Raw genomic sequence first — 27,269 nt, forward strand, 5'->3', positions numbered from 1 at the left:
GGGCGGAGTCTCGCGGGCCCCGCCCCCGAGGGCGGGGAGAGAGCTGCGGCCGCCGGCAGCTCGGCTCGGCTGGTTCCGGGTTGAAAGCTGCTTTCGGACCCGAGCGGTGGCAGCCGAGCCCGCCGGGGTAAGGGGCCGCGCGGGGCCGGGGCTTGGGGCCGGGGTCGGGCAGCTGAGCGGGCTGGCACCCCTCTTCTCCTCTGCCAAGCACCGTCGCGGTGCGGCTCGGCCTGGCTTTCCCCTCCCCCGGAATCCCCACGCTGGGCTTCTCCCCCTTCCCCCACCACCCCCATCTTGGGATTTCATCCCCCTCAAGGCTCCTGCCCCCTCCCGGATCCCCTTCGCCCAGCACCCATCCTTTCGGACTGTCCTCTTCCCCAGAACCCCCTCGCCAGAAGCCCCTTCCCTCAGACACCCACGCTTAGATAGCTCCCCCTGCACCCATCGCCTCGGCTTACCCACTACCTCGAGGCCACCCTCGTTCCGGGCTCGCTAGCCCGAGCCCCCGGACCCTTTCCTCTGCATTCCCACCCTCCCGGACAGCACCTCCCTCCATCCCCGGTAGTCCCTACCCCTGCCTCTTCCGGCCTCATCCCCGCACCCATGCCTCGGTGCTGACCCCGCCAGCGCCGCGCGCTCTCAGCCGGCCCCCACCCCGGCGTCTCGGGACCCCTCTTCGCCGCCCCCGGCGCCATGGCGTGCAGCCTCAAGGACGAGCTGCTCTGCTCCATCTGTCTGAGCATCTACCAGGATCCCGTGAGCCTGGGCTGCGAGCACTACTTCTGCCGCCGCTGCATCACCGAGCACTGGGTGCGGCAGGAGGCGCAGGGCGCCCGCGACTGCCCGGAGTGCCGGCGCACGTTCGCCGAGCCCGCGCTCGCGCCCAGCCTCAAGCTGGCCAACATCGTGGAGCGCTACTGCGCCTTCCCGCTGGACGCCATCCTCAACGCGCGCCGCGCCGCGCGGCCCTGCCAGGCGCACGACAAGGTCAAGCTCTTCTGCCTCACCGACCGCGCGCTGCTCTGCTTCTTCTGCGACGAGCCCGCGCTGCACGAGCAGCACCAGGTCACCGGCATCGACGATGCTTTCGAGGAGCTGCAGGTGCACCGCCGGGCCGGCCCGGGGCGGGGGCGGGGCCGGGGCGGGGCCGCCGCTAGGGTCCGGGCCCTATCAGGGTTATTATGGGGCGGGGCCGCGGCGAGGGGCGGGGCCTTGGGCTGTCAGGACCGTGCGAGGTCTCGGATGGACCGGGAGTGAGGGTGGGTCCCTGGTTGGGGCCAGATCAGGGATGCGGTGGGACGTCGAGGACAGTCTGAGATCAAAACTGAACCAGCCACCGGGCTGAGGCAGGGTTGGGGACGGGGCCGAATCAAGAGTTGGGCAAGCGTAGGGCCACTGTCAGGCATCGGAAGTCGCATAAACAGGGAGGAAGAGAGAACCTTGACAGCTCTGGAAAGCTCTGGACATAATAGACCCTCTGAAAACATCTGTCTGAACTCTTCATTATATACAAGTGGAAACTGAGGGCCAGAGAGATGGTGCGACTTATCCAAGGCAGCACTGCTAGCCAGTGCCCGAGCCAGGGCTAGAAAGCACAGCCCTGACCCTGGCCCCTCTCGCCCCTGCTGCTCGCCCCTCCTCACCCTGTCTGCCTTTCTAGCTGGAGAGGCCTCTACCTTCTGAACCTTGGTTCCCCTGGCCGCAAACCAGGAAATCTAAGTTTTTTGCTTCTTTTTTTTCTCTCATTCTATTCTGTGTCCTGGGAAATGCAGGAGAAATTAAATATATATTTTCTCCAAACGTTTTGAAAGCATTTTCATTCTTGCAGGGGAGAGGAAAGCAGGACTGCTGCTTCCCTTCTAGTGCACTGGCTCTGGGCTCAGCACTGTCTGGGGAACTCAGCCAGTTGCTTCATGTAAGCCCCCATGTGCTCATCTGTAAAATGGGGGTCACGGTGATTCCTTCCTATGAGGACAATCATGGGAGGAACCTGCTGTTCGAGGTGCTTGGTGCACGGTGGGGGCTGGGTCAGCACGTCTTCCCGTGCTTACTCCTTCTACCTGTGAGAGCTTGTGTGCCCAGCTGCCTGAGGAGGAGGCCTCACTTTGGTGTGTCTGAGACACAGGGTTTGGCAAGAATGTGGCTCAGAACCGTTCTTGCCACCCCCTCCCCTGCCTTTCCCTCCTGATGGGGAAGTAGGGTTCATTAGCTATTTCTGCACTGGGCCTGAGGCTGAGCCCGCCCCTCACACCTTCTCCTCCCCCAACAGCTGGCAGCCCTGTCCCTGGGGCTACAGCAGTCTGGACTTGGGCCCCTCTCCTGGTGAATTATAAACTCAGAACTGGCAGGGCCTTAAGAGTTGTCTGGTGCAACCCTCTCTTGAACTTGACAGATGGGGAAGTGGCAGCAGGGAAAGGAGGGGCCCAGAGGAGGCCAGGCGTGGAGTCTCTTGACACATAGTGCCTAGCAGTTTTACAATTATAATAAATTCTGGGGGCAGCAGAGCAGAAAGGGTACGAGCTCTGGCTTTGTACCCAGGCAGCTCCAATCCTGGCTCTGCCATTTACTGTGGCCTTAGGAAAGTTACTTACCATCTCTGAGCCTCAAGTCCGTTATCGGCAGCATAGGAGTAATGGGGTTAAGATTAAATGAGATATTTGTAAGAATTTAGTACTGCGGCTGGCACGTGATAAGCATTCAATAAAAGACAGCTCCAGTATGTTACATCATGCCTGACATTGACATTGGGGACCAGATAATTTTTTGTTGTAGGGGGCTCTCCTGTGCATTGTAGGATGTTTAGCAGCCTTCCTGGCCTCTGCCTACTGGATGTCAATAGCACACACCCCCAGCCCAGCCCCAGTTGCGACAACCAAAAATGTCTCCAGATATTGCCAAATGTGTCCTGGGTCAAAATCATCCTGCCCGAGAACCCTAACCTAAAGAAGTCCTGCTCAACTTTCCTGACTCTGCTCAAATATCACCTCTTCTGTGAAGCTTTCTGACCTGCCAGGTAGAATTACTTTGTACTCCAATTCCCAGTACTGGGGTCAGATCCTGGCATCTCATGTATAAGCTGTGAGGATTTGGACAGATCACTTCATGGCTCGAAGCCTCCACACACACATCTCTAACATGGGAATAGTATGGCACTCCTGGCAAGGACTTTTGTAAGGGTTAGGGATGCTGGATCAAAGGTGCCTAGTACTGTGCCTGGCAGTGAGTTTTTATTGTGTACCAAGTGTCCTGCTGAGCAATTGGACCACAGAGGGTTTTGGGGCTTCTTAGCCAATATTTATTGAGCTCTGGCCCAATGCCTGGGACTGCACTATGTACTTTTCTTGCACTACTTCATTTACTCTTTCTAGCATTGTATTGGGAGGGTACTATTATTTGTTCCTTTTACAGATGAGGAAACAGGCTTAGAGAAATTAAGTGACTTGTTCCATTACCCGGCTGGTAAATGGCAGGGCCAGGATTTGAACCCAGTCTGAGCCACTCATAACCTCCGAGCTGCCTCTGAGTGCTGGGTAGCTGTCTCCCACCGCCCCCGCCCTCCCGCCTGTCTCTGTACTGAGTCCCCAGCACAGGGCCAGGCTAAGAACACAGTCTTTCTGTGCCAGCTGATGTGCCAAGTGTAGGTGGCTGGGATGTCATCTTGTTCAGGCCTGGCATCTGGCTCTCAGGCCATCTCAGGTTCTAGCCTCCCCATCTCCCGCCCCTCCCCACCCCCAGAGGGGATCCAATTCAATCCCAGCTGCCCCCGCCAGGCCTCATCTCGCTGTGGCCATTGGAGCCTTTCCCAAGGCCACCTTCACGCCGAGGAAGACAGCATTCACGAGCCTTGGACGGGTGCCCTGATGAGCTGGGGATGCTGATCCCAACACATTGAGGCACCCACGCCAGGAAAGAGCAGGTTATGGGGCAGGGTTCAAATCCTGCCTCAGGGCATTGCCTTCTCTGCACCCCTTTTCCCCATCTGGGAAATGGAAATAAGAACAAGGCTCCCCACTTTATGTGTGAAGACACCTAAAACACAGCCCTGCCTGTCCTAAGAGATGATAGATGCAAAGGCACTGTTGCCATTTCCTGGGTACTTACCGTGCCAGGGACTGGGCTGAGGGCTTTGGCGGCACCGCCTCTCATTCCGTCGGCCTCATCAGCCATTATACAAATGAGGAGACTGAGGCTCAGAAGCTGTGCCTAAGGTCACGCAACCACTGACTGTCGCTGAAGCTGGAACTGGAACTCTGGTTATCTGAAACCGAGGAGGGCCCAGCACGGAGGGGAGCCCCCAGTCAGGTGGTTCGCTGAGCCTGGAGAATGGGAAAGTGAGGCTGGACCAGCATGTGAGGGCTCTGCCCCCACCCCCCACAGAGCCTGGACTTGATCTGGAAAATGCTGGGGAGCCAGGAATGGATTTTAAGCAGGTGGGTGTGACCTGGTGAAAAGTGCACCTGGGGGCCGTGTGGGGTTAGACAGGTGGGGACAGCCTGGAAGGAGGTGGAACAGCCAGGAGGTGTTGCTAGAGACTGAGAGACTTGGAACTGGGCAGTGAGGGCTGGGGCTGGGAGAGAGAATTCAGGCTTGTGGGCATAGAAGAGGGGCTGGGAGCAGGGGAGGAAAAAGGAGAGGCAGATTAAGCTTGCCATGCTAAGATTTCTGGCATCCTTGGGTCAAAGAGGAAATGAGAGAGGAGTCCTGGGGCATGGAGGAGAATGGAGGGCCTTGACCACCTACTATGTGCCAGGACTTGTGCTGGGCCCTCATTTCGTCCTCATCACAACCCTATTTGGTAGCTCTTATCCCCATTTTACAGATGAGGCTCTGCGAGGTGGGCCCTGAAAGGAAAAGAAGTGACCTGCCCAAGACCACAGCCAGGAAATAGCAAAGGCAGGATTCAAACCCACATTTTTTTGACTTCAGGGTTCATGTTGTTTCCACTGGACAGCACTGCTTGGAGGGGGCAAGAAGGGTCCCAGGGCTGAGATAGTTTCCTGCAATGGCTTTGTTCTCTGGGCTGGGGGGAGGGCCTCCAAGGAGGGAAAGCCTGGCCTCGGGGAGCGGTTGCCTCCAGTCCTGGCCTCCCCAAACCATTGTGACCCCAGAGCCTCTCAGCTGACATCCTGGCATAATTGCGTGCTCAGCTCTGCATTGGCTGTGACTCTACCCCTGTCCAGAGGAAGGTCAGAGAGCTGCACTCGAGGTGCTTCCCTCTCCAGCCCGCCTCATCCAGCCCTGCCCCTAGCTCTGAGGGGGCCCTGCCAAGTCCACCTCCCCAAGGCTGTCATTCACGGCCGCCTCCACCCCTCCCCAGCTAGCCCCAACTGGCCTTTCTGGCTTGTGACTCCACCCCCCTGTCACATACCTGGCTCCAGCCATCCCTGTCCCCTCCCCTGCTGCCTGCACACACCAGGCATGCCCTGCCCAGCGGGTTCCCTCCTCCGCCTGGAATGCCCTGGCCCCATTCTAGAGACTTGAAGAAGCCCTGCCCACCTGTCTTCCCTAATCCTAACGTCAGAAATAAACTCTCTCCTTGAAACTACCCCAGTTCTGAGTCTCTCTTTCACATGCAGTTGTGTGATGATGATGATGATGACAACAATGACAGACTGAGCACACCCTGGGTGTCATGACAGGTCATGAATTAAGCCATTTCATCCTCACAACAACCCGATGAAATAGGTGCCATTAATTACCCCACATTACTGATTTGGAAACTGAGGTGGAAGGAGGTGGTCACAAACAGCCAGGGGATGGCAGCTGGATTCGATTCTCTAAGTTCTACCTACTCGCCTGTCTACCTCCCTGACAAACTAACCCGAAGGGCAGAGGCTGTGTCTCAGCAATTGGAGTGGCCAGTGCCTGGCTCGTGGGAGGTGCACGGCGATGCCTGCTGTTGGAGTTGACTGGGGCAGAGTGCGGAGCGGTTTCAGCATGGGCTTTGATTTGCTCTGAGCCCCGCCTCTGCCTTTTCTTGGCCATGAAACCCCAGGCAAGCTGCTTAACCTCTCTGAGCCTCAGTTTCCCCCTCTGAGACGGAGGTAAGAGTGGCACTAACCTCGTGGCATTGTGAGAATTAGATGACACGACTCCCAAACCCAAACCACACCCACCTCCGGCCTTTCTGGTCCTGAGCCTGTTCCTGGGCTGGAAATCCAGAGGGCTGGGGACCCTTCCTTCCCTGGCTGTTTGAGGAAGTGGGGGTGGGGGTTGGGCCCAGGGAGGGGTAGAGTCATTGAGGAGAGTCTCGGGGCACGTGGTGATGGCCTGACCCCCGAGCACCCAGTATATGCCAGGCTCAGGCTCCACAGGGCTAAATACTCCTTGTTTATGATCTCATTTCACCCTCCCAACCCTCGACCTGTTATCCCCATTTTGCAGATGAGAGACTGAGGCATAGGCAAGGTCGCAGCTAGTAGGTACCCAAGTCTGAAGACCCCAGGCCAGGAAGGAGACACTTGTGGGGACGGATCCCAGGTTGCCTGCCCATCATCCTCCCTGATCCTATTGTCAGAAATAAGCTGCCCTTGAACGGCGCCCCCGCCCTGGTCTGGGTTTGGTTTTCCTAAATTACTGTTCCCTCAGGGTATGTACTTAGCCCACCTAAGGGAGAGCTGCTGGCCAGGGCGGTTTCCCCTCCCACCGTCTAGAGGCAAGCCCTGACCAGCCTCTTTCCTGAACAGGTTCGTTCTGCAGGCCCTTCTGGGGGCTTCTCTCTGCCTGGTCCTGTCCTAGGGACTGGGGGTGTGTCTTGAGGACGCAGGCACAGCCCTCAAGAGCCCACAGGTCCTGGCAGGGAACCTTGCTATTAGAAGGCCATATGTGCTCTGATGGCACAGAGCACACGAGGAGTGTCTGAGGGTAGTATGGGCTATGGAAGGAGGTGACATTTGATCTGGGTTTCAAAGGAGGAGTAGGAGTTAAACACGTATGGGGGGAAAAGCGTTTGGCTGAGCATTCCAGACACAGGAGATGGCACATATCAAGTTCTGGAGGGAGAGCATTGTAAAACGCTCAGTGCATCTAGAACAGTGCTGTCCCATAGAACTTTCTGAGATAACAGAAACGTGCTCCATCTATGCTGTCCGATATAATTGCCTCTGGTCGTGGCTATTGAGCACTTGAAACATGGCCAGTGCAATGGAGGAACTGAATTTTGAATTTATTTCATCTTAATTAAAAGAGCCACGTGGAGCCAGTGTCTACCCTATCAGACGGCGCAGGTGTGGACCAGGAGATAAGGCTGGAGAAGAAGGTTGGAGCCAGGGGCGAAGGGTCTTGCATGCCAAGCTAAGGCTTTCTGCCCTTCTTCCCAGGCAATGTGGAAATCCTGCAGAGGGGTGCAGTGGGAGACGTGGGACAGATCCATTCTTTGGAATGATCATTCCAGCTGCTATGTGGGTCACGGAGGGGAGCAGGGAGGAGCCTGAGGTCACACCCAGAAAAGAGGTGATGAACTCCTAGCCAGGGGCAGTGGGGATGGAGAGGAGAGAGCAGATTCCAGAGCTGATGGGACTGGGGGGAGCGTGTCAGGGATGCCTCCCAGTTTCCGGCTTGGGGGAGGGGTGCCCTTCACTGAGATGGCAACGTGGAGGGGGAGGCAGGTTTGGGGTCTGCTACCCTACTGCAGCACACTAATGTAAATGTCTCCCCACCTCGTCTGTTGGCCTCCTGTCCCTGACACAGGACCATGTGGGGCCCAAGGAGGTCCCAGCACAGAGTGTTCCAAAGCCCCCAGGGTCCAGGGGCAAGGGGCAGGCCAGCTCTTGTTGTCCCCTGACCCCAAAAGCAAGGAGGAGGAATTTGTCCAAGTTTTTCTGGCACCCTGAGCAATGTGAATAATGTGGCCTCCAGGACAGTTTTCTCAGAAATGCTGAAGGGCTGCCTGGGTGGCTGGGTCTTCTCTGGACTCACGGGGGCCGCCAGGATGGGGTGGGGGCAGTGGTAGCACTCAGCCCAGCCGCCTCCAACATCTGCATCTCAGCCAGGCTCCGTCACAGAGAGAGGGCCTGAGAAGTGGGCGCTCTGCCCTCGCAGGTGACTAGAGATTCGCTGCCCTGTGGGTTCAGGATATGCATGAATCTGGCTGTTAGGCATGACTTTCAGCTCTTTGTAGCAGAGATCTACCTAAAGTAGCTGAAATCAGGTAGGGGGTATTTTTCTTTCTTGTGAAGAACAAGTCTGTAGGAAAGGACTGCAGGTCGTGGTGTGCTGGAGCAGACTTGCAGCAGCTTCTGAGAGCTGATTGTGCACATCTCTTCCCAACTCCACACTCAGTGACCTCATGTTGTTAACTTGAAGTTGGCCCCAGTGGGAGCGTTTGTGCCTCAGAGGTCAATAAATGCTACAAAGTAGGGTTTTTTGGTTTTTGTTTTTTCTGGATAGCTGGCTTCCCAGCACATCACTGAATCTGGTAATAGTATGGCTGCCCCACAGTCATCAGGGGTCCAGACATTTTCTTCCTTCTCCTCTAGCATCACTCTGTCTTTAAGGTTGCCTCATGGCCTGAGATGGCTGCCAGAGTTCCAGCCATTATGTCTGCTTAAGCTCTCCACTCTCAGAAACAAACCGCTTCCATTTTTCTATCTTACCTCTGTTTTCATAGCTGTTTTCTCCTCATCCTTCAGGTGTTATCTCAGGTATTACCTCCCCAGGGAAGGCTTCCCTGACCATCCTACCTAAAGTCACCCCCTTCCCCCACACTGCTTTATTTTCTCTAGAGCACAGACCGAAGCTGGTAATTATCTGGTTCTTTGTTACTTTCTTTGTTTATTATCAGTCTTCCTCACTAGAAGATCCCTGAGCACAAGGGCTGCGTCTGTCTTATTCACTGCAGGATCCCCAGTGCCTCAAGAGTGCCTGCTGCATGGTAGTTGCTCAACAAATATTTGTTGAGTGAATGAGCAACAGCAAACAAAGATAATTTTGTTACCTGCATAGCATCTCTTCTTGACTGTTTCCCCAGGTTGCTACCTAGTCTGTAAAATGCGTTGGACTAGATGTTTCTGGAGGGCCCTGTGTGCTCTGAGATGATGAGTGGGCGGGGGTGAGTGTGGACAGGTCAGTCAGCCGCCGGACCCATTCAGAGCCGAGGCTGACGGTGAACCTAGGCCCTGACCAGAGCTGTTTCCATGGCAATTCATCCGCACACTTCCTTGAGGCGCATCTCAGTGCCAGGCCATTTCTGGGTGCAGGAGATGTGGAGCCCACGGGGGCGGTCAGGGCCTGCCCCGGAGGACTCGTGGGCTAGTGTGGGGGTGGAGGAGGGGCAGACGGGAGAGCGACTGGCCGTGAGACCACGGGCGACTGGAGGCACTGGACCCTGGGCTGCCGGCCTCGCCTCCACGTGGCAGTCATTCGCCTGACAAGGAACTACAGGGGATTTCTGCATGCTGGAGCATGCACAGGCCAGGCGAGATTCCTGCCCCCAGGTCGCTTATATTCGAGAGGTCGAGACCAGCAATAAGCAGACCTCCGGGAGCAGATCATTTCAGACCACAGGTGCTCTGCAGCCTGTGAGGAGGTGCCACCTGCTGCACGTGGCGTTAGGCCAAACCTCCTCCACGGAGCTTCTGAATTGATATATGAATGAGAAAGGGAATTGCCAGGAGGAGATCTGAGAGCGGAGTGCACCGGGCAGAGGGAACGGCCACATCCTGCCTCAAACAAGCTCAGGACGATAGAGAAACAGGAGGAAAGTTACTGTAGCTGGATGGGAGAGAGGGAGGGAGGGGGAAGGAGAACAGGGGTGGGTCTAGGGTGAGGTCAGGGGCTTGCTTCCGGTGCAGGATTTAAAGGGGTACCAGAAAAATCCCTCAGTAGTCGAGATAAATAATATTTAATGCCACATTTAAAAAGGTCAAAATCAATGCCAAAAAATCTGCTGAACAACTTACTAGATTTTTAAATAAAGATATGTAACAATGTGATATGGAGCCATATTAGAACCTAAGACAAAAGGGAAAATTGAGATTACTGATCCTGACTTTATTTAAACTTTCGATATTTTGCTTATCATGGATTTTTGCTGTTGTTGGTAGAAAATGTGCTGCCTGAAGTAAAGATCGTGGTGTCTAGAACCAGACTGCCTGGGTTCCCATTCTGGCTTTACCCTTACATCCTTAGCTTCTTTTGTTTCTTCAAAGGAAAATGGGGGTAATAAAAGTGCCTACGTCAGGATTATTGAGAGGATCAAATGAACTGATACCAGCAAAGGGCTGAGAACAGTGCCTACCCCAGGACAAGTGTTCAGAGAATGTTAGCAGTTGTTCGCTGCGATGGACTGGGGTAGAACCTAGCCTCTGCCAGAGGGTTCTAAGAAGGGAGCCAGGCGGCCAACCCTGGGAGGGAGGGTATGGGCAGGTAGGATGGAGCCTGGGAGACCAGAAGCTCCTGGCACGGCCAGAGAGGAGGCCGTCGCAAAACTCCAGCTGAAAGATGGGAAGAGGGGAGCTGTTGCGGAGGCAGGTGCAGCAGGCTTGGTGGTGGTCGAACGGTGGTGGGGAGGGGAGCAAGGGCTGAGTCCAGGGTAATTGCATCGCCTGGTCCGGGCACCTCACCACTCCCTGGCCGGGTCTGGCCCTGGCCCGTGCCCCCATCCCGGCCTTGCGTGTTTTCCAGAGGGAGCTGAAGGAGCAGCTTCAGGCCCTTCAGGACAGCGAGCGGGAGCACACGGAGGCGCTGCAGCTGCTGAAGCGCCAGCTTGCGGAAACCAAGGTGAGTTTGGTGCGGGGCGGGGCCTGTGGAGATGGGGTGGGGCTGGGGGGCAGTTATGGAAAGAGACGGGGTGAGGGGACCTTCGTGGAGGTAAAGGGGCCGGGGCCTGGCCGGCGGTGACTGAGCCAGGGTTCACACAGGTCAGGGCCTCGAAGGGAGGATCTGGGCAGGTCAGGGCTAAGGGTGGGCCCTCCAGGCCAGGGTCACTGGGGAGCTCTTTCTTCCTGCTTGGGGTGGGAGTTGGAGTGGGACTAGGGACCCTCCGGTGTCCTGCAGGGCTGGGAGAATGTAGCCCCTTTTTCTCTTCCTCGTTAAACAAGCCCACTGGCCCAGGAGCCACCCTGGCAGATTCCCCGCAGCACCTCCGAAGCCCTCCTCGCTGTGGTGCGGCCCCGGGAGTTCCCCTCTTTAGCTCAGACCAGGGGACAGGGATTTGGAAAAGTAGGGCTGAACCCTTCAGCCTCTGGCTACGTGGTTTGAAAAGAAAAGCTTTTTTCCTTGACCTGAGAGGAAGATGTGGGTTCTAACCCTGCCGTGAACTCACTTTGTGACTTTCTGCAAACTGTGTACTTTTCTGGGCTCCAGTCCTCCCATCTGTACAATGGGAGCTCTCCCTGCTCCCGTCCAGCCCTGAAGTTCTGGATCCTAGCTCACGTCCAAGGGGCTTCCTCGGATTCCCCCATCACGACCTCCCCCTGCCCCTCCCCCCCCCCCCCCACAGAGGTATCTCACTACTGGGCAGGACTTGCTTTGATTTCTTCCCCATCTTCCTGTGACCAAGAGCTGGGGACCCCAGCCCAGCTGCCCAGCTCTAGGCTGGTTTCGCTCTGGCTCCAGGCCCCGTTAGCCAGGGCACTGCCAGCAGCAGCCGGAGCAAAGGCTTAGGAAAGCTCTGGCCTTCCGGAGGCCACCCTGGGGCCTGGAGAGGCCATTGGAGACCCAGATCTGTGCCCCGGCTTGGCCACCCACCAGCTCTGGGGTCTTGGGAAGGTCATGACAAACATGTCTTCAGAGAACATTCCAGAGTGCCTCTGACAGGAACCTCGGTGGGCAACAAATGAGAAAGTCACCGAGCTCAGGTTCCCTGTCTCTCTGGGGTTTCTGCCCCTCTCAGTTGATGAGGAGCAAATGGAATATTCGGGAGGGAAGAAAGGAGAAGATTGTGGTCTGTTTCTTCTCAGCATTATCTTCTCTCCAGCCGCCGCCCCCCCCCCCCACCGCCATTGTTTTTCTCCACTGACCTTTTCCTCCTCCGCTTTCCTGTCCATCTGTCTGCCTCTGGGGGGTCCTGCAGGGCCACCTCCCCCTCCGGTTCCCTCAGCCCCGCTTCCTGTCTGGACTGGGGTGTTTATACAAGAAATGCCTATGGATGCCGTGGAGGTCATATTTCACCTGGAGCCTGACTGGCTTTCCTGTGGCGCCTGCCCCTCCAGTGGCCCGGCCTGAAGGCCCGTCTGCGCTCCCTCCTCAGGCCCCGTGTTTTCCTTGGTTGGCCCTAGAGGGGTGATGCATTCTTGGCAGGGAACAGGCCCCAGCTCCTCCTGTTCCCAGGGATGTGGTGAGCTGGGGTGGGAGGAAGGGCAGAGACTGCCTCCCCAGCCACAGACTGGAGGGGCGGGGTGGGGCAGGGGCGTTTCTAGAAAGAACTGGAGTAAACAGTGCTCGCCAGTTGAGCTGAACCTTTTTCTCTGCTGGAAACTGTTTCCCACTCATCGTCTCACTGAATCCCACAGAATGTCACCTCCACAAAGGCAAGATTCCCTGGAACCTAGCACAGTGCATGGCATACAATATATGGCTGTCGAATAAATGAGTGAAAAAAAATGAAACATCTTTTGGGATGGGAACTGTTGTTATCCCTATTTTATTGGAGAGGAAACTGAGGCATGGAGAGGTCGAAGGACTGACCTGAGTCCTCACAGCTAGTAAGTAGCAAATCGGGAACTCACTGTCCAGGTGTGTCAGCAGGTACATCCAGCCAAATGCTGGGATGTCCCCTGGGATGACCTTAGCATGATTGACGGCTTTGTGGTCAGCAGGCCAGGTAGGTGGGGAGGACCCACTGGGGACATGCTTGGGGCTGGTGGCCGTTACTGCTGTTCCACTTTTGAGCTGCCCTCTCTCTGCCTCTCCACCTTCCCCACCCATCCTCCTTTGTCCTGGAGACACTGGACCCCCAGCCTAGAAAGAAGATGGAGCCTACACCCAACTCTGCAGAGCAGTTGTGAGCAACAGCCTTCCTTCCTTCCCTCTTTTAGCCCCCAGCAGTTCCTGACTATCTCAGCCTTATGCCAAGCCTTGTGATGGGTTCTGGGAATCCAGGGACAAGGAAGACAGCATTCCTACCAAGGAGAGACTCATCAACTAGCCAGGGAGACACATAAAATGTGGGACGGCGTATGAAAAGTGTTTACAAAGTGCTCTGGGAGGTAGCTTTCAATCTGGGTCTTGCAGAATGAGTAGGAGTTTGCTGATTGAATAAAGGGTCTGAGGGGATTCATTCTAGGCAGGTGGAAGTGCAGTGCAGTGATGCCAGGGAGGTAAGTTGAGAACAGATTGAGAAGGGCTTTCAATGCCAGGATTAGGAATTTGGCATCTTACTAGTCATCAAGGAGCCAAGGAAGGTTCCTAAACACTGGCCATGACCCAGTTTGCACATTAGAAAGATCACTCTGGTAACAAGTTTGCTGGCAAAGTCAAGGAGTTGAGTAATGGACCAAATGAGCTGGAGGAGCTTGTGGTACCCCAAGGGGATGTGTAGAGGAGGCAGTTGGAAAGCTGGGTGGACGTGGCACTCAGGAGACAAGCAGGGCCACGACCTGGATTTGAGAGCCCTGGAAAAGCAGGGGGGATGAAACCACAGGAGTGGATGAGGGAGGGCGTGGAGGGTGAGAACGGGAGGGGGCCCGGATGAGCCCTGAGGAACATAGGGGGACAAGAGGGAGCAGCCAGAGAGGGGGATGTGAACCAGAAGGTGGCCAGGGCACCAAACGCTGCTGCAGAGTGGTTGAGGAAGGACTATGGGGTGGCCGGGGATTTGGGGACCTTTGGAGAGCAGCTCCAGATGGTGCGGGGAGGGCGGGGTCCATCGTCACCATCAGCACCGGGCAGCTGCCGAAGCCTCAGCCCTCCCCGGGTGAGGGAGGCCACAGAAAGCCTGGCCATTTGTCCCCAGCCTCTCCTCCGCCCCCTCTTTGTCTGCCTGGCGTTCCGGGGTGGGCATGCGCAGGGAGGCTGGCCCGCTGCCAGCAGCTCTTCCTGCAGGCGGCGGCGGGAGGGAGCAGACCCTAATTGAGGCTTTGTGGAGCCTCCCACGGAGCCCTGGGCGCTGATCACAGCAGGGCCTCTGACTCCGTGAACTCCCAGCTAGAATTCCACGAAGTCAAATTGCAGGGGCAGGCCCCACACGCTGCTGCAGCCTGGCTGGACCTCTGCGCCTTGTCCTTCCTCAGGCTGTCCCCTCCAACTGGCATCCCGTCCATCCTGCAGGACCCAGCTCAGAAGCCACCTCTCAGTGACGGCTTCTAAGACGTGCCTATTAGAACGAACCCCTTTGTGATAACCAAGCTCCTTCCCTGCGCCTAGAACTGTGCAGAGCATTTTACCAACACTCCCTTGTTTCACCTTCACCGTGACCCTGCAATGTGGCTTTTGTTATCCCTTTTACAGATAAGAAAACAAGCTTAGAAATCTGAGGCAACTAAGATTGCCACAGTGAGCCGCCCCAAGCCACCATTCTTACCCAGGGTGTCAGGCACCAAAACCTGCCTCCCCTCCTGAGCCTGGCAGCGCCCGACAGGGCAGAGAGAACCACACTAGTCCAGGCTTACCTCCAGCTCTTGCTCTTCAGCCAGGGGATCTCAGGGATGGCGGGACAGGGCAAATGACCACCAAGATTTGCCTGGAACTTTGCAGTTTATAAAGCTCTTTAACACCCCTGATCTCCTTGTCATCTTTCCTTGAGCTCCATTAATGATTTTTAAAAAATAAAGACCTCGGCGTATGCCAGGCTGAACTCACACCTTCCTGCCCGCCCCCCCCAGTCTTCTCCATCTCTCCCATCCCTAAGCCAGAGATCTGAGTGTCACCCTTGACACCTTTCTCTTCTGCAGCTTTGCAGCCAGTCCCCATGCTCAGAATCTCCCTCCTAAGTGTCTTACGAACTGTGTCCCTTTCCCCATCTCTGCTTCTCCCCTAGTTCAGGCCCCACTGTTTCTCCTGGACCATTTCATTACTTTCCCAATGGTCCACATAGAGCTACTTGCTGTGCTTGGCTGTGCCCTGCCTTTCAGATGGCCGTGTAGCAAGTGTGCCATTCCCTCCATCGAGCATGCCCTTCCCCACCTCGGCACGTCAGGGCTCTCGGTTTCCCCTCACCCAGGGCTCACCCCATCGACTGCCCCTGTCATAACCCCTGGCTGTTCCCCACAGTCTTCCACCAAGAGCCTGCGGACCACCATCGGGGAGGCCTTCGAGCGACTGCACCGGCTGCTGCGGGAGCGGCAGAAGGCCATGCTGGAGGAGCTGGAGGCGGACACGGCCCGCACGCTCACCGACATTGAGCAGAAAGTCCAGCGCTACAGCCAGCAGCTGCGCAAGGTGCAGGAGGGGGCGCAGATCCTGCAGGAGCGGCTGGCCGAGACCGACCGGCACACCTTCCTGGCTGGGGTGGCCTCCCTGAGCGAGCGGTAGGTGCTCACCTGCCGGGGACCTTTCCCAGGAGGGCGTCCCCTCCCCAGCCAGCCGGGGTGGTGGGAGTGGCAGCAGACGGGCTGGTTGCAGAGAATTCATTCACTCATACCTTCATCAAACACACACGGGGCACCTGCTGTGTGCCAGAGCCTCAGCTAAAGGCTTTACCTATTTATATTAGTATATGTGTAAAATATTATGTATTTATCATAGATAAGAAATCATATTTTACAGTACTTATAATCATATAGTATATTTGTGTTATAATTATGTTATATAATTATATTAAATCTATAGCATAAGTTTCACTATTTATAATAGTCATACTGTATATAATTATGAATAATTCTTATAATACTATATAAAGGTTTTATGTTATTAGCCCTCCCAGCCCTTAGGAGAAGTAGGTACCACTGTCATCCCCATTTACACAGGAAGAAACTGAGGCCTGCAGATCAGTTGGCCAGGGCTCCTCATCTAATAAGTGGTGGAGCCAGGATGCAAACCTAGGTTTCTCTGGCCCCAAAGCTGCCCTTAATAATAACACTTGATTGTGGGTTTGTTGATGATTACCACTGACAGCTAATACCCTGTATTTGTGCTATGAGCCAAGCCTTGTGCTGAGCATCTTAAGTGCCTGATGCCATGTAAGCCTCATAGTCACCTGGAAGGCAGGTGCTGTCGTCAGTGCCCATCTGTGAGGAAATGAGGCTGATAGCTAGAGAGGTGGGGAGCGGCCCCAGCAGACACTGGGGCCAGGGTCCAGCTGACTTCATACCCAAGACCTTGCCCAACATCAAAGCCCTGAAGGTGGCTGCAGGGCTGCAGGTGAGTGTGGGGCAGGAACCTGGCCCTAGTGCAGCCTGCTCTCCTGCTCTCCTTCCAGGCTCAAGGGGAAGGTCCACGAGACCAACCTTACCTACGAAGACTTCCCGACCTCCAAGTACACAGGCCCCTTGCAGTACACCATCTGGAAGTCCCTGTTCCAGGACATCCACCCAGGTAAGGCCCTGCCTGTCACTCCCTGGGGAGACCCAGAAAGAGGCAAGGATGGCTGTGGGTCAGAGCCAGGTGGGGCTGTCCCAGCTCAGCCCAGGCTCCCACCCCAAACACAGCACAGGGGCAGGGCAGAGAATAGAATGCACTCCTACATCCAACGCAGCACAACCCCCTGAGGCCTGTGAGGTAAGCTCCATAAGTATGCCCATTCTCCAGATGAGGAGACTGAGGCCTGCTGTTCATTCGTTCTATATGTATAGTATGTCTCAAGCACGTACCTTATGCCAGGCACATTCTGGATGCTGGAGATAAAGCAGTGAGCAAAACAGGCCAAAATCCCTGCCCTCATGGATCTTACATTCTGGGGCATGAGAGGAATTAAACAAAAAACATGATAAAGGCTAAGGAAGAGGGTTAGGGAAGGTTAAGGGAGAATAGAGTTTAGAGAGGGGATCCAGTTAGAAAGCCTCCCTGAGAAGGAGGCATTAGAATAAATACCTGAAGGAAGAAGGAGAGTAAACCATGTGGGTATCTAAGGAAAGAGTATTCCTGGCAGTGGGAACAGCAAGTGCAAAGGCCCTGAGGCAGGGGTTGCCTGGCATGTTCAAGGAAAAGTAAGGAGATTGGTGTGGCTGAAGTAGAGTGAGGGGGAGAGTGGAGGTGGGAGGTCAGAGGGCAGCAGGGGCCAGACCATGATAGCCTTTAGGTCCATGTGAGAAGTCTGACTTTTATGTGAGTGAGATAGGAACCATTGGGAGCTTTGGGGTAGGGGAGTGACATGAGCCGACTTAGTTTCTGAAGGATCCCTCTGGCTGTGGGTTAAGAAAAGGCACACCTAGAGGACAGGGATGGGAGGGCTCAGCCAAGGAGACGGAGAGGGAGCAGCCAGAGAGGTAGAACTGGTACCCTGGATATGTCCTGGAAGCCATGGGGAGAAGGCGTTTCCAGGAAGAGGCGGTGGTCACCCATGTCCAAAGCTGCTAAGCCATGTACCGGAGGGCCGAGAACTGACCCTTCCCAGGTTTAGCAACGTGGAGGTCCTTGGTGACATCGACAAGAGCCATTTGGGTGGAGTGACAGAGACAAGTCTGATTAGAGCCCATCCAAGAGAATGGGAGAAGCGGAAGTGGAGACAGGGGATGGAAACGATGCTTTCAAGGAGTTTTACAGGAAGGAGAACATGTGGTGGCAGCTGTTTTTGTTTTTGTTTCTTATAAGATCAAAGAAATAAATACCAGCATATTTGTGGGAATACGAGAATGTCCACTAGAGAGGGTAGAACTGAGGATGAAGAAGAGAGTTGCTGGAGGGATGACCTTGACTGCTGCCCAGGGGTCTGCTGCTGGGTGGAGAGCCAGCCTCTGCCAGGAGCCCAGATAGTTCACCTTCAGGATGCACGGAGGCGGAATAAATGGGCATCGAAACAGAGGGGGCAGGGGTAGAGCTCGTGGGAACTCTTCTGATTGCTGCTGCTTTCCCAGTGAGGTAGGAAGCCAGGTCAGCCGCTGAGATGCAGATGGGGGGTTAGTGAGAGAGAGGAGAAGGTGGCCTAGCAGAGTTGGTAGGCTGAGACGCAATGCCTGCCATGATCACACAGCCCACCAGGGGCTCAGATTCGAGCCCACTGGCAGCAGGGAAGCTTACATGCTCCTGAGCCACGCACGGGGTCCTTTCAAGGCAAGACACGGATATAGGAGGGAATTCTCCCTAAGAGGCAGGCACTGTTAGACAAGGAGACTGAGGCACGGAGCTGTTAGGGGGTCACAACCTGAAAATGGCACAGCCAGGATGGAAATCCAGGTCCATCAGACCCCAGCGCATGCCCTGGCCCACCCAGCTGCCAGGCCGTTCTCTGGCTTTCCACCACCCTGGAAAGGCAGCTGGGGAGGCAAGGGTCCCAGAGGCTCACTGACGTCCCAGGGTCACTCTGGAGTCAGGCCCAGGCAGGCAGCAGGCCTCGGGCCTCCAGGCTCATAGGCTGGAGTTCTTTCCACGTGCCTGGATCCATTCCTTCATCTCTCCACTTTGAACGTGTCCCGAGGCACTCAACCTGCAAACAGACCCTGGCGGTCCAGCAGCACAAGGCTCTGACAAAAGACTTACTTGGGACTTGAGGTGCCCAGGGAGGCCAGAGGGGGCAACAGGAGGCTGGGGATGGGGCAGGGAGGGGTCAGGGAAAGCGCAGAACCGGGGATGGTCTAATGACGGCTGAAGGCTGAGGACTTTGCCAGGCGGGGGCGGCAGCAGGACCCAGACAGTCGGCGCTGGGAACTGCCTAGGCACAGGCCGTGGGGCGGGCAGGGGTATGAAGGACCCGGGAGCTCAGGACTGGGGCCTCAGGTAGGGACGGAGAGGTGCTAACGGCCAACTACTGAGGGGGGTGCTGGACCTGGGAGGTGGGCCTCTCCCCTGGAGGTGCCTGGAGGCCTCATTTGAGAGTTGTTGCTGATGTCACAGGAGCGAACTGATGCCTCCTGGTTCTGGTAAGCCCCGGCCTGGGCCTCGAGGGCAGAGGGCAGAGGCGGCTGTGGTGGGAGCAGGGCTCCTGCTGCCGCAGGCTGGTGGTGGCTCTGGGACAGCCTCTTGGGGTGAGGGTCCCGGGAAGCGGCCCAACTCCAGGGGGCAAGAAGCATGCCTGTGGGTCCTGGTCCCTCCCCAGCCACTGACCTGGGGAAGTCCCTCAGGCAGATGGTCTGGGGAGCCCACTTGGCCTCTGCTTCCACCTGTCCCTCCCCTGTCACAGCTGAGAGAGGCATTCCGGGCACCTCGGCCTGGCATTCAAGGCCCTGAGGAATCTGGGCCCTGCCAACGTGTCTTTCCTTCCTCGGCATCACTCTCAGCTAGACTGAGCCATCATCAGGTCTTCAATGACCCAGATTCTCCCTCCTCCACATTTTACGCGTTGCCTTTGCTGGGAAACCTACACACAAACCTCAATCTGTCCCTGGCTAACGCCCAATATCCTTCATGTCTTAGCGTGTAAACACCTCCTCTGGGATTTTCCCCAGGCTCCTCAGGTAGCCCTGGCCTTCCTGGGTCTCCCTGCTTTGTCATTGTGCGGCTGCCTCTCTCACTGGAGTGTGAGCTCTGAGGGGTCAGGAGCCAGCTGTGACTCACCCCTGTGTGTAGCCCCAATATGCAGCTCTGCAAAGCTTTGTTGATGAATGAATAAACAAACGAATGAGTCTTTGGTCCCAGTTCTGCTACTAGAATAGTGCTCGGCATACAGTAGGTGCTTCATACATATTTGTGAAATGGAGGAATTGCTGCATGGCCTTGGACAAGCCACTTCCTCTTCTGAGCCTCAGTTGCCTCTTCTGTGAAGATGGGGATACTAGTGCTCCCTTCTTGATTCCCGCACTAGTGAGTAAAAGGCTGTGGGAACTTGCTGGTTGCCCCAGAGCAGGGTCTCTCAACCTCAGCTCTACTGTGGGAGCTGCCCTGGGCATTATAGGATGTTTAGCTGCATCCCTGGCCTCTGCCCATTAGATGCCAGTAGCACCTCCTCCACCACTCCCAGTGTGACAATCAAATGTCTCCAGACATTGTCAAATGTCCCTGGGAACAGGGGCCAGAATTGTCCTGTTGGAGAAACTCTGCTCCCAAGGAGGCTGCCTACAGGTGAGGGCTGTGGGAGCAGCCCTCGGGGAATTCAGAGAAGAGCGACCTGCTTGGCAGGGCCCCTTCCTCTGTCTGTGTGGCTGGTGAAGTCACTCTGGCTCCCTGCCCGTGCCAGGGTGCTTGTGTCAGGATGGGAGGGGTGGGCACCCCTAGGGACCTACCCCATGGACTCTAGCAGTCTCCTGCCCGCCTCCCATGCCCCAGCTCCGACTTCCTGTTGGGTCATCTGAGAACCCCACCTAGCACCTGTTACTCCCCTGCTTGGGAATGTCCACTCTCCACCCACCCTCCCCACCCCTCAGCCTGGCATTGGAAACTCTCCTCAGCTGCAACCTTTCTACCTACCTGGCCTCATCACCCCAGCTCCCAGGCAAACTTCCTCCCCAGCCAGGCAATTGTCCCGAAGACACCAGACACTGCTCCCCTTGTTCCTGCCACCTCCCTCTCCTGGGCTGCTCCCTCCCCTCCCCGTGATTATCTGAATCCAGTCATTTTGAGTCCCAGCATGTTGATTACTTGACTGTGTGACCCCAGGCAAATCGCTGCCCTCTCTGAGCCTCAGTTTCCTCATCTGTAAAACAGGAAGAGTTGCATTTACCTCTCAGGGTAGGTGTAAGAATTAAAGTGATTTATTTGTGATAATAATCCTTAGTAATTACCTGATACGTTTGTTATAATTATGAATCATTGGATGGTTCCTCAGTCTTGCTGAACAGGCTTCCTGAGCCACATAATGGAAAGAACGTGGTGTGAAAAAAAGCCTCAGCTCAAGTTCCAACCCTGCTTCTACCCCCAAGTGGCTCCTTGAGCAAGCCACTTCACACCGAGACAGCTCCTTGGAGCCTCAGTTCCCTCTTCTGAAAAATGGGTACAGTAATTTGTGTCCCAGGGGCTGCTCTGATGTCCACAAGAGCTCGTGGGTGTGAAAATGGTTTGTGAATGAGCCTGCTGCCAGCTTAGGGCTGTGTAGGCAGAAGGCCTGAGGGGCCAGATTTTTCAATGGCCTTAGAAAGAGCTCATTGGCATTTCCTGTGCTGCGGGGCTTCTGCAGGCTGCAAGCTCCTGTTCTTGAGAACAAAGAGACCCAAACCCCTGGCTTGCCAAGCAACGGGGATGGCAGCTGGGGCTGTGCACAGGGCGAGGTTTCTCTGCCGCTTGGGGCTACAGTGTGGTTGACAGGTGACTGGGAGGCGTGTCCTGGGGCCTCCACAGGCCATGCTCCTTCCTGAAGGCCTTTTGATCTCGAGGGCCCGGAGAGGACCTGGAGCTTAAATGGACCGAGAACACGCCTGGAAACCAGACGGGCTGCTGCAGCACCTGGCTTTTTGTTTTTATAAAACACAGTGTCCCATACGCTGGAAAAGCGCGCTGGCCTGTAAAATAGTGAATTCCAGGGGACTGGATTTGTTGAGCTGGGCCTGTCTCCTTCCCTGAGGAGAGAGGATGGGGGGGGGGGGGGTGTGCATCGCCAATCCCTATACAGAGATGGTCTCATAAGGGGGGAAAGGGCGCTGCACCCCCCCCCCCCCCCCCCCCCCCCGCGGGTCTCTCTTTGGTTTGAAGGCTTTGACTTCCGCCAGCCCTAGCAGCCCCGGAACTGCCCCAGCCTTACCCCTAGGGTGTAAAAGCCCCGCCTGCCGACTTAAATGAGCCTCGCCTGGCGGGTGCCCCGACCCTACCGTGGGGACCAGGCCCCGCCCCCAGGCCCGCCCAGTGGGTGACGAGGCCCCGCCCCGGCAGTCCCTGGACGGAGGTGATGCGGCTCCACCCCCACGAGCTGGCGCTCCGTGGTGTCAGGATTTCCTTCCTGCAGGCTCAGAGCTGTCGCCCACTCCCAGAATCACTCGCCCCCACTTGGCTGCCTCCTAGAGCGCCCGCCCCTCAGCCATGCATCGGCAAGGCCTGCGCGTCGGTCTCCCGCTGGTCCTTCTGCCCAGTCCGAGTTTCTGCCTCTTGGCACGGTGGCACTCATCCCTTGGCACCGTGCCTGTTCTGCTCTTCTAGAACAGGAGCCTCCGATACACACACCTGTGTATGACCCACATCCCACTCCCCCTCCTCCCGTTAGCGGTGGTCCCTCCTGTATCCGGGTTCTTCTCTCCCCAGCTCTTCCCCCGGCCTCCCTCCACCTCCCACCACAACCTCTCCCCGCTCCACTGTGGGAGTTCTCCACATTCCACTGGTCTTTCTTCTCCTGGCTCCCCCTCTTGTATGTCCCTGAACATATTGTGTTTCCATTGACCCCTCCATTCACAGGGCTAATTGTTTCCATACAGCTCTCTGAGTTCTAAGAACAGGAAAGAGGAGGAGAAATGCAAAACTAAATTTACCCCTGAAAGTGATCATGGAAGGAGCTTGATATGTCAATGGTGCGCTTTGTTAGTGGCTGTATGAACAGAAGCACAGTTCAGGGACTGGCTGCTGTTCCCTGTTGGGTACAGTCGCCATGGTTGAGGCATTTTATTTCTGTGCATGTGCGTAACCATTAGACATGGGGGGGGAGGGGGGGGTTAGGCTGGGTAGTGATGCTCCAGCCAAGTGTAACCACATCCCTGCTCTACCCGATAAGGCAGGAGCCCGGGAGCTGGATGGAAAAGTCCTGCACTAGGAGGAATTGGTGGCAGGATTCCTTCTTGCTCTGCTTTGCTCTCTTCTTTCTTGCTCTGGCCTGGAAAATGGTCCGCCAGGTTAAGGGGGAGCCAATCCCAGGTCTCCCCTTCTCCTTCTGACTGGTCATCAGCTCCCTCAGGGAGGAAAGAGTAAAAAGAGGCCATGACAAGGGTTCATGAGACTTTGGGAGTCAAACCTGCTAGGCCGGTGGGGCCAGCCCAGAGCCAGATGACCCAGCCTGTGCTGCCTGCCCAAAGAGCAAAACAAACAGGGTCAGTGTAATTTACTGAGTCTTCCAGAAACCTGACCCATGCCAGGCCCTATGCTAGCACTGGGCACACAAGGGAGAGCCCCAGCTGGACAGTACACAAACCCTGCCCTCCTGGTGCAAATGGGGTGACACACAAGACTACACCCCATTTTAGGAGAGGGGCACAGCAAAGTTAAGGAGCAGAGAGTGAGCACAATGCTAGGAGATGAGAAGGTTTCCCAAAGGATAAGCCATTTGAAACTGAGCCTCCTGGGAGTGATTGCCACAGCAGAGAGGAGGTGGAGGGAATAGCCTGTGCAGAGCACTGGGCCTGAGTAGGGGCAGGGGTCTGTGAGTGAGAGAGGCTGGAAGAGGGGGCTGGGGCTAGGTTGTAGGCAGCCTTGATAGCCAAGGTGAAGAGCACTGAGAGTTCTTGGAGGGTAGGGACTGGGCACCGAGCATGGCATGGGTCAAAGCAGGTGCTCTGTCAGTATCTACCCAGTCAATAAATGGACAGACCTGGGGCTTAGACCTAGCTCTGCCAATGTTTTTGGGTGGCCTGAGGTTAGTTACATCTTCCTGGACCTCAGTTTCCCCATCTATCAAATGGAAGAGTTGGCCTGGAAGCCATGTTTTTCAATCTTATCAGTCTCCTTTTCATAACAAATCATTTGTAATGTCTTCAAGTCAACATAACCTCAGAAATATATTTATATATTTTATATATGAAAATGCCCTGATGATAATATAAAGAAAAATAGAACGATGTTGTTTGTAATAAAATATTATGCATTTCAGTATGTACATGCTGGAGCACAGTCACACTTGAAAACATAATGAAGTAGACAGGGGTACATACCATACAAAAAACAAAAACAAAAAAAAAAAGATTCTGCCTCAAATGCAAACTGATACAGGCAGATTTTATCTGTCAGTGGTGTTGCCCTTAGAAATGTATTTTCCAAAAAGGATGGACAATTCCCCATGAAGTTTCAAACAAAAGAGATCAGTCTTCCCTCAGTTTACAATGGTAGGTGCATTTCAAAACATTCAGTATATCTTAAAACTGTAAAAATTATTTCATGCTTAGACATAAAATGGAGTTAGGTTATAATTGCAAATCATTGTGAAATAGATTTTTCACCCACCTGAATTTCTAGTGGAACATTCAGAAATCATGGTGGAGGGGGTGGTCGTGGAACAATACTTGCCCGTGCAGGATTATCCTGCAAATTTTTTTCAGGGTATTTTGCATCCCTGGGTCCTATCACAGAGACAACCCAGAACATCCCAGAAACTTCCAAATCACCCCGCTAGGGGGCAGTAGCGCCTGGGTAATCTATCCACTCCTTCCCACCTCTGCAATTCCGTGATCTTGGCTCTCATTCCCTGGCCGGTTCATTCTGCAAACACTGGGGAGTGCCCACTCTGGGCCTTGCCCTGGGGGTGTCGAGCAGTGAACAAGCACCCTAGCCCCTGCTCCCAGGGAACCAAGTTTAAATCTGGAAGGACTTTAGCCATTACCCTTCCCTTCTGCAGAGGAGGGAGCTGAGACCCAAGGAGGCCACTCGTAGCCGGTCCACAGCCTTGCCTCCACTCATCCTCTCTCCCGCCTCCCTTCCCTGCCCGTCCCTGCAGTGCCGGCCGCCCTGACCCTGGACCCGGGCACCGCCCACCAGCGCCTGATCCTGTCTGACGACTGCACCATCGTGGCGTACGGCAACCTGCACCCTCAGCCGCTGCAGGACTCGCCGAAGCGCTTTGACGTGGAGGTGTCGGTGCTGGGCTCCGAGGCCTTCAGCAGCGGCGTCCACTACTGGGAGGTGGTGGTGGCGGAGAAGACGCAGTGGGTGATCGGGTTGGCGCACGAGGCCGCCAGCCGCAAAGGCAGCATCCAGATCCAGCCCAGCCGCGGCTTCTACTGCATCGTCATGCACGACGGCAACCAGTACAGCGCCTGCACCGAGCCCTGGACGCGGCTCAACGTGCGCGACAAGCTTGACAAGGTGGGCGTCTTCCTGGACTACGACCAAGGCCTGCTCATCTTCTACAACGCGGATGACATGTCCTGGCTCTACACCTTCCGCGAGAAGTTCCCCGGCAAGCTCTGCTCCTACTTCAGCCCGGGCCAGAGCCACGCCAACGGCAAGAACGTGCAGCCGCTGCGGATCAACACCGTCCGCATCTAGTGCCGGCCCCGAAAGACACAGGCCCCGGGGTGCGTGGCCGCCCTGCCCAGGAGACTGGAGACCTGGACTGCCACCCGGCTTGGCCACCCTGGGACCTCAGGCCACCTGTTTACCCTTCAACCTCCATTTCCCTATCTGTCCAACGGAGGTTGCGCCCCATGGCTCCTAGACTCTCCAGAATCAATGTTCTGTGGCACTGATCTCCATGGGGATGCAGCTTTGGTCCAAGGATATGATATGGCTTCATTTTGACCAAGCCCTGCCCAACCCTCATCCCCACCCTCTCAGAGGCAGGGGGCTGCCTCCCTATATCTCCCTCCTCACTGGATGCCCTGGACTCAGATGTGTCAGGGTGTTGCCAGTAGGTGGCAACCCAAAAGAGGCACAGAACCATCTCATGCCCCATGGTCTAAGTCTTGCCTCTGACCAAGCTAGTGATGGACCTTTGATTCTTGCCCCTGGCCCACTGTAGACCCAGGCAGTAGTTTAGTCCTAGGGTTCTGAGAACCACCCTTTCCTGCCACCCTCATACCATGAGCTACATGGTTCCTGCTTTCCCCACTGATCTTCAGGTCAGAGATGATGCTCTGTTCCCTATGAAAGGGCACTGGCCTGCAGAAGACACTCAGAAGTGGAGCCCACGTATTACCTCACTGCCCACTGGCCCAGGGGCAGGATGAGGGCACACCTCAAGCTGACGCGGAGCCCCCTGGCTCAGAGGCACTTGCAGGATGAGCAGCTCTGGGCCAGGGTCCAGCCAGCCCACTTCACCTAGGCCTCTGGGACCAGGCTAGGGTGTGGGGAGGCTGCTGGGGGCAGTTGGTTTAGTCAGGACCTGAGCCCTGGGAGGTGCTATTGGCTGGGACCCCTCATCAGACTTGGCATCTGTTTTAATTGGGATTCCTATTGCAGGCAGTAGGAGCCACTTCAGCTTGTTTAAGCAGACAAGAACTTATTACCAGGTACCTGATGACTTGCAGAATCATTGGAAGTGCTGGAGAAGCAGATTCTTTGCTAAATTTCCAGGGACAGCTCCCAGCTCCCAGACTCATCATGTGTATATTGTGACCAGGAAAGCTGCTCGCACCTGCAGGAAGCTGCAGAGTCAGGAAGCCACTGACTGCTGAACTGGGCTGCCTCTGCTGCATGCAGGTCAGCAAGTGGATCTGAGGCTTGCCTCTCCTGCTTAACTCAGTTCCTGAGTCCAAATCTCTCCAATGGATCTGTTTGGGGAAACCTAAGCCAGAATCAGAAACTTAGCTGGAAGGAAGTCTGGGTATTGTCATTTTTCTCTTTCCAGCCTCAGAGGTACAAAAAAAGACACACTAGAAGGAAGGTTGAATGGATGCTGAGCAAGCTCATCTGCAGTTTTTGACACAGCATCCTAGGACCTGAGAAATGGACCTGCAGGACCCAGCTGAAGTGTCTCCCAGCCTCGGCTTTTCTTTCTAGTCCTAGTGCGTAGGTTCTGCACTTGGGATCGTTGACTACACCCATTCCAGGAGCACCAGAAGAGCTGAACTTGGGGGGCTCTCATCTCACAACTGCTGCCCACTGGGACTTCCCTTTGGTGGGAGGAATCCTTAGCCCCATCCCACCACTTCAGCTACCAGACCTCTAGGCCATCTCCACAGTATTTTTATTTAAAATGTTGCCCATTTTGTGAGTTTTGATGAATTTGTATTAAACTCAAGTTACAGGATGTCAGTGGTCAGTTCCATTCATTTTGACAAACAAAGGCTCATCTATTCTGTCCCAGGAAGTGTACATACATTAGCATGGCCAGGCCACAAAACAACCCTACTGGGTAGAGAGTATTAAACTCATTTTTACAAAGGAGGAAAGTGAGGTTCAGAGAGAGGGTGCGACTTGCCTACAATCCCAGGTCCTACAGGTAAGTGATGGAGCTTGGATTCGAAATGAGTTCCATCAGATTTCTAGGCCAGTGTTCACACCACAGCCCTGTCTGGAGAGTTACCAGCCAGCAGAAACTGTCAAGTCTTTGCCCAAAAGAGAGTGTTGGGATCCTTAGGAATAGGCAGAGGGGGCAATGCAAGGGCCTAGGCTCCAGTCCACACTCCAGCACTGTGTGACTTCATAATGACTTAACCCCTCTGCGCCTCAGTTGTCCCTGTGGAAAATAGGGATAATACCACCAACCTCCCATGAATTGTTGGTAAGCCGTAAAG

General features: G+C 55.4%; 1 protein-coding gene across 1 annotated transcript; it reads left to right on the plus strand.

The window, feature by feature from the left end:
- TRIM62 (tripartite motif containing 62) lies at positions 1 to 26,782 on the plus strand. The gene is made up of 5 exons (XM_023592564.2): positions 1 to 1,101; positions 10,624 to 10,719; positions 15,151 to 15,407; positions 16,298 to 16,413; positions 24,530 to 26,782. Exons 1-5 carry the CDS (start codon positions 694 to 696, stop codon positions 25,078 to 25,080), a joined length of 1,428 nt encoding a protein of 475 aa, XP_023448332.2. The 5' UTR covers positions 1 to 693; the 3' UTR covers positions 25,081 to 26,782.
- Positions 26,783 to 27,269: the final 487 nt, after the last annotated feature.

Source organism: Dasypus novemcinctus, chromosome 9 (assembly GCF_030445035.2).
Source record: "Dasypus novemcinctus isolate mDasNov1 chromosome 9, mDasNov1.1.hap2, whole genome shotgun sequence".
NCBI classification, from domain to species: Eukaryota; Metazoa; Chordata; class Mammalia; order Cingulata; family Dasypodidae; genus Dasypus; species Dasypus novemcinctus.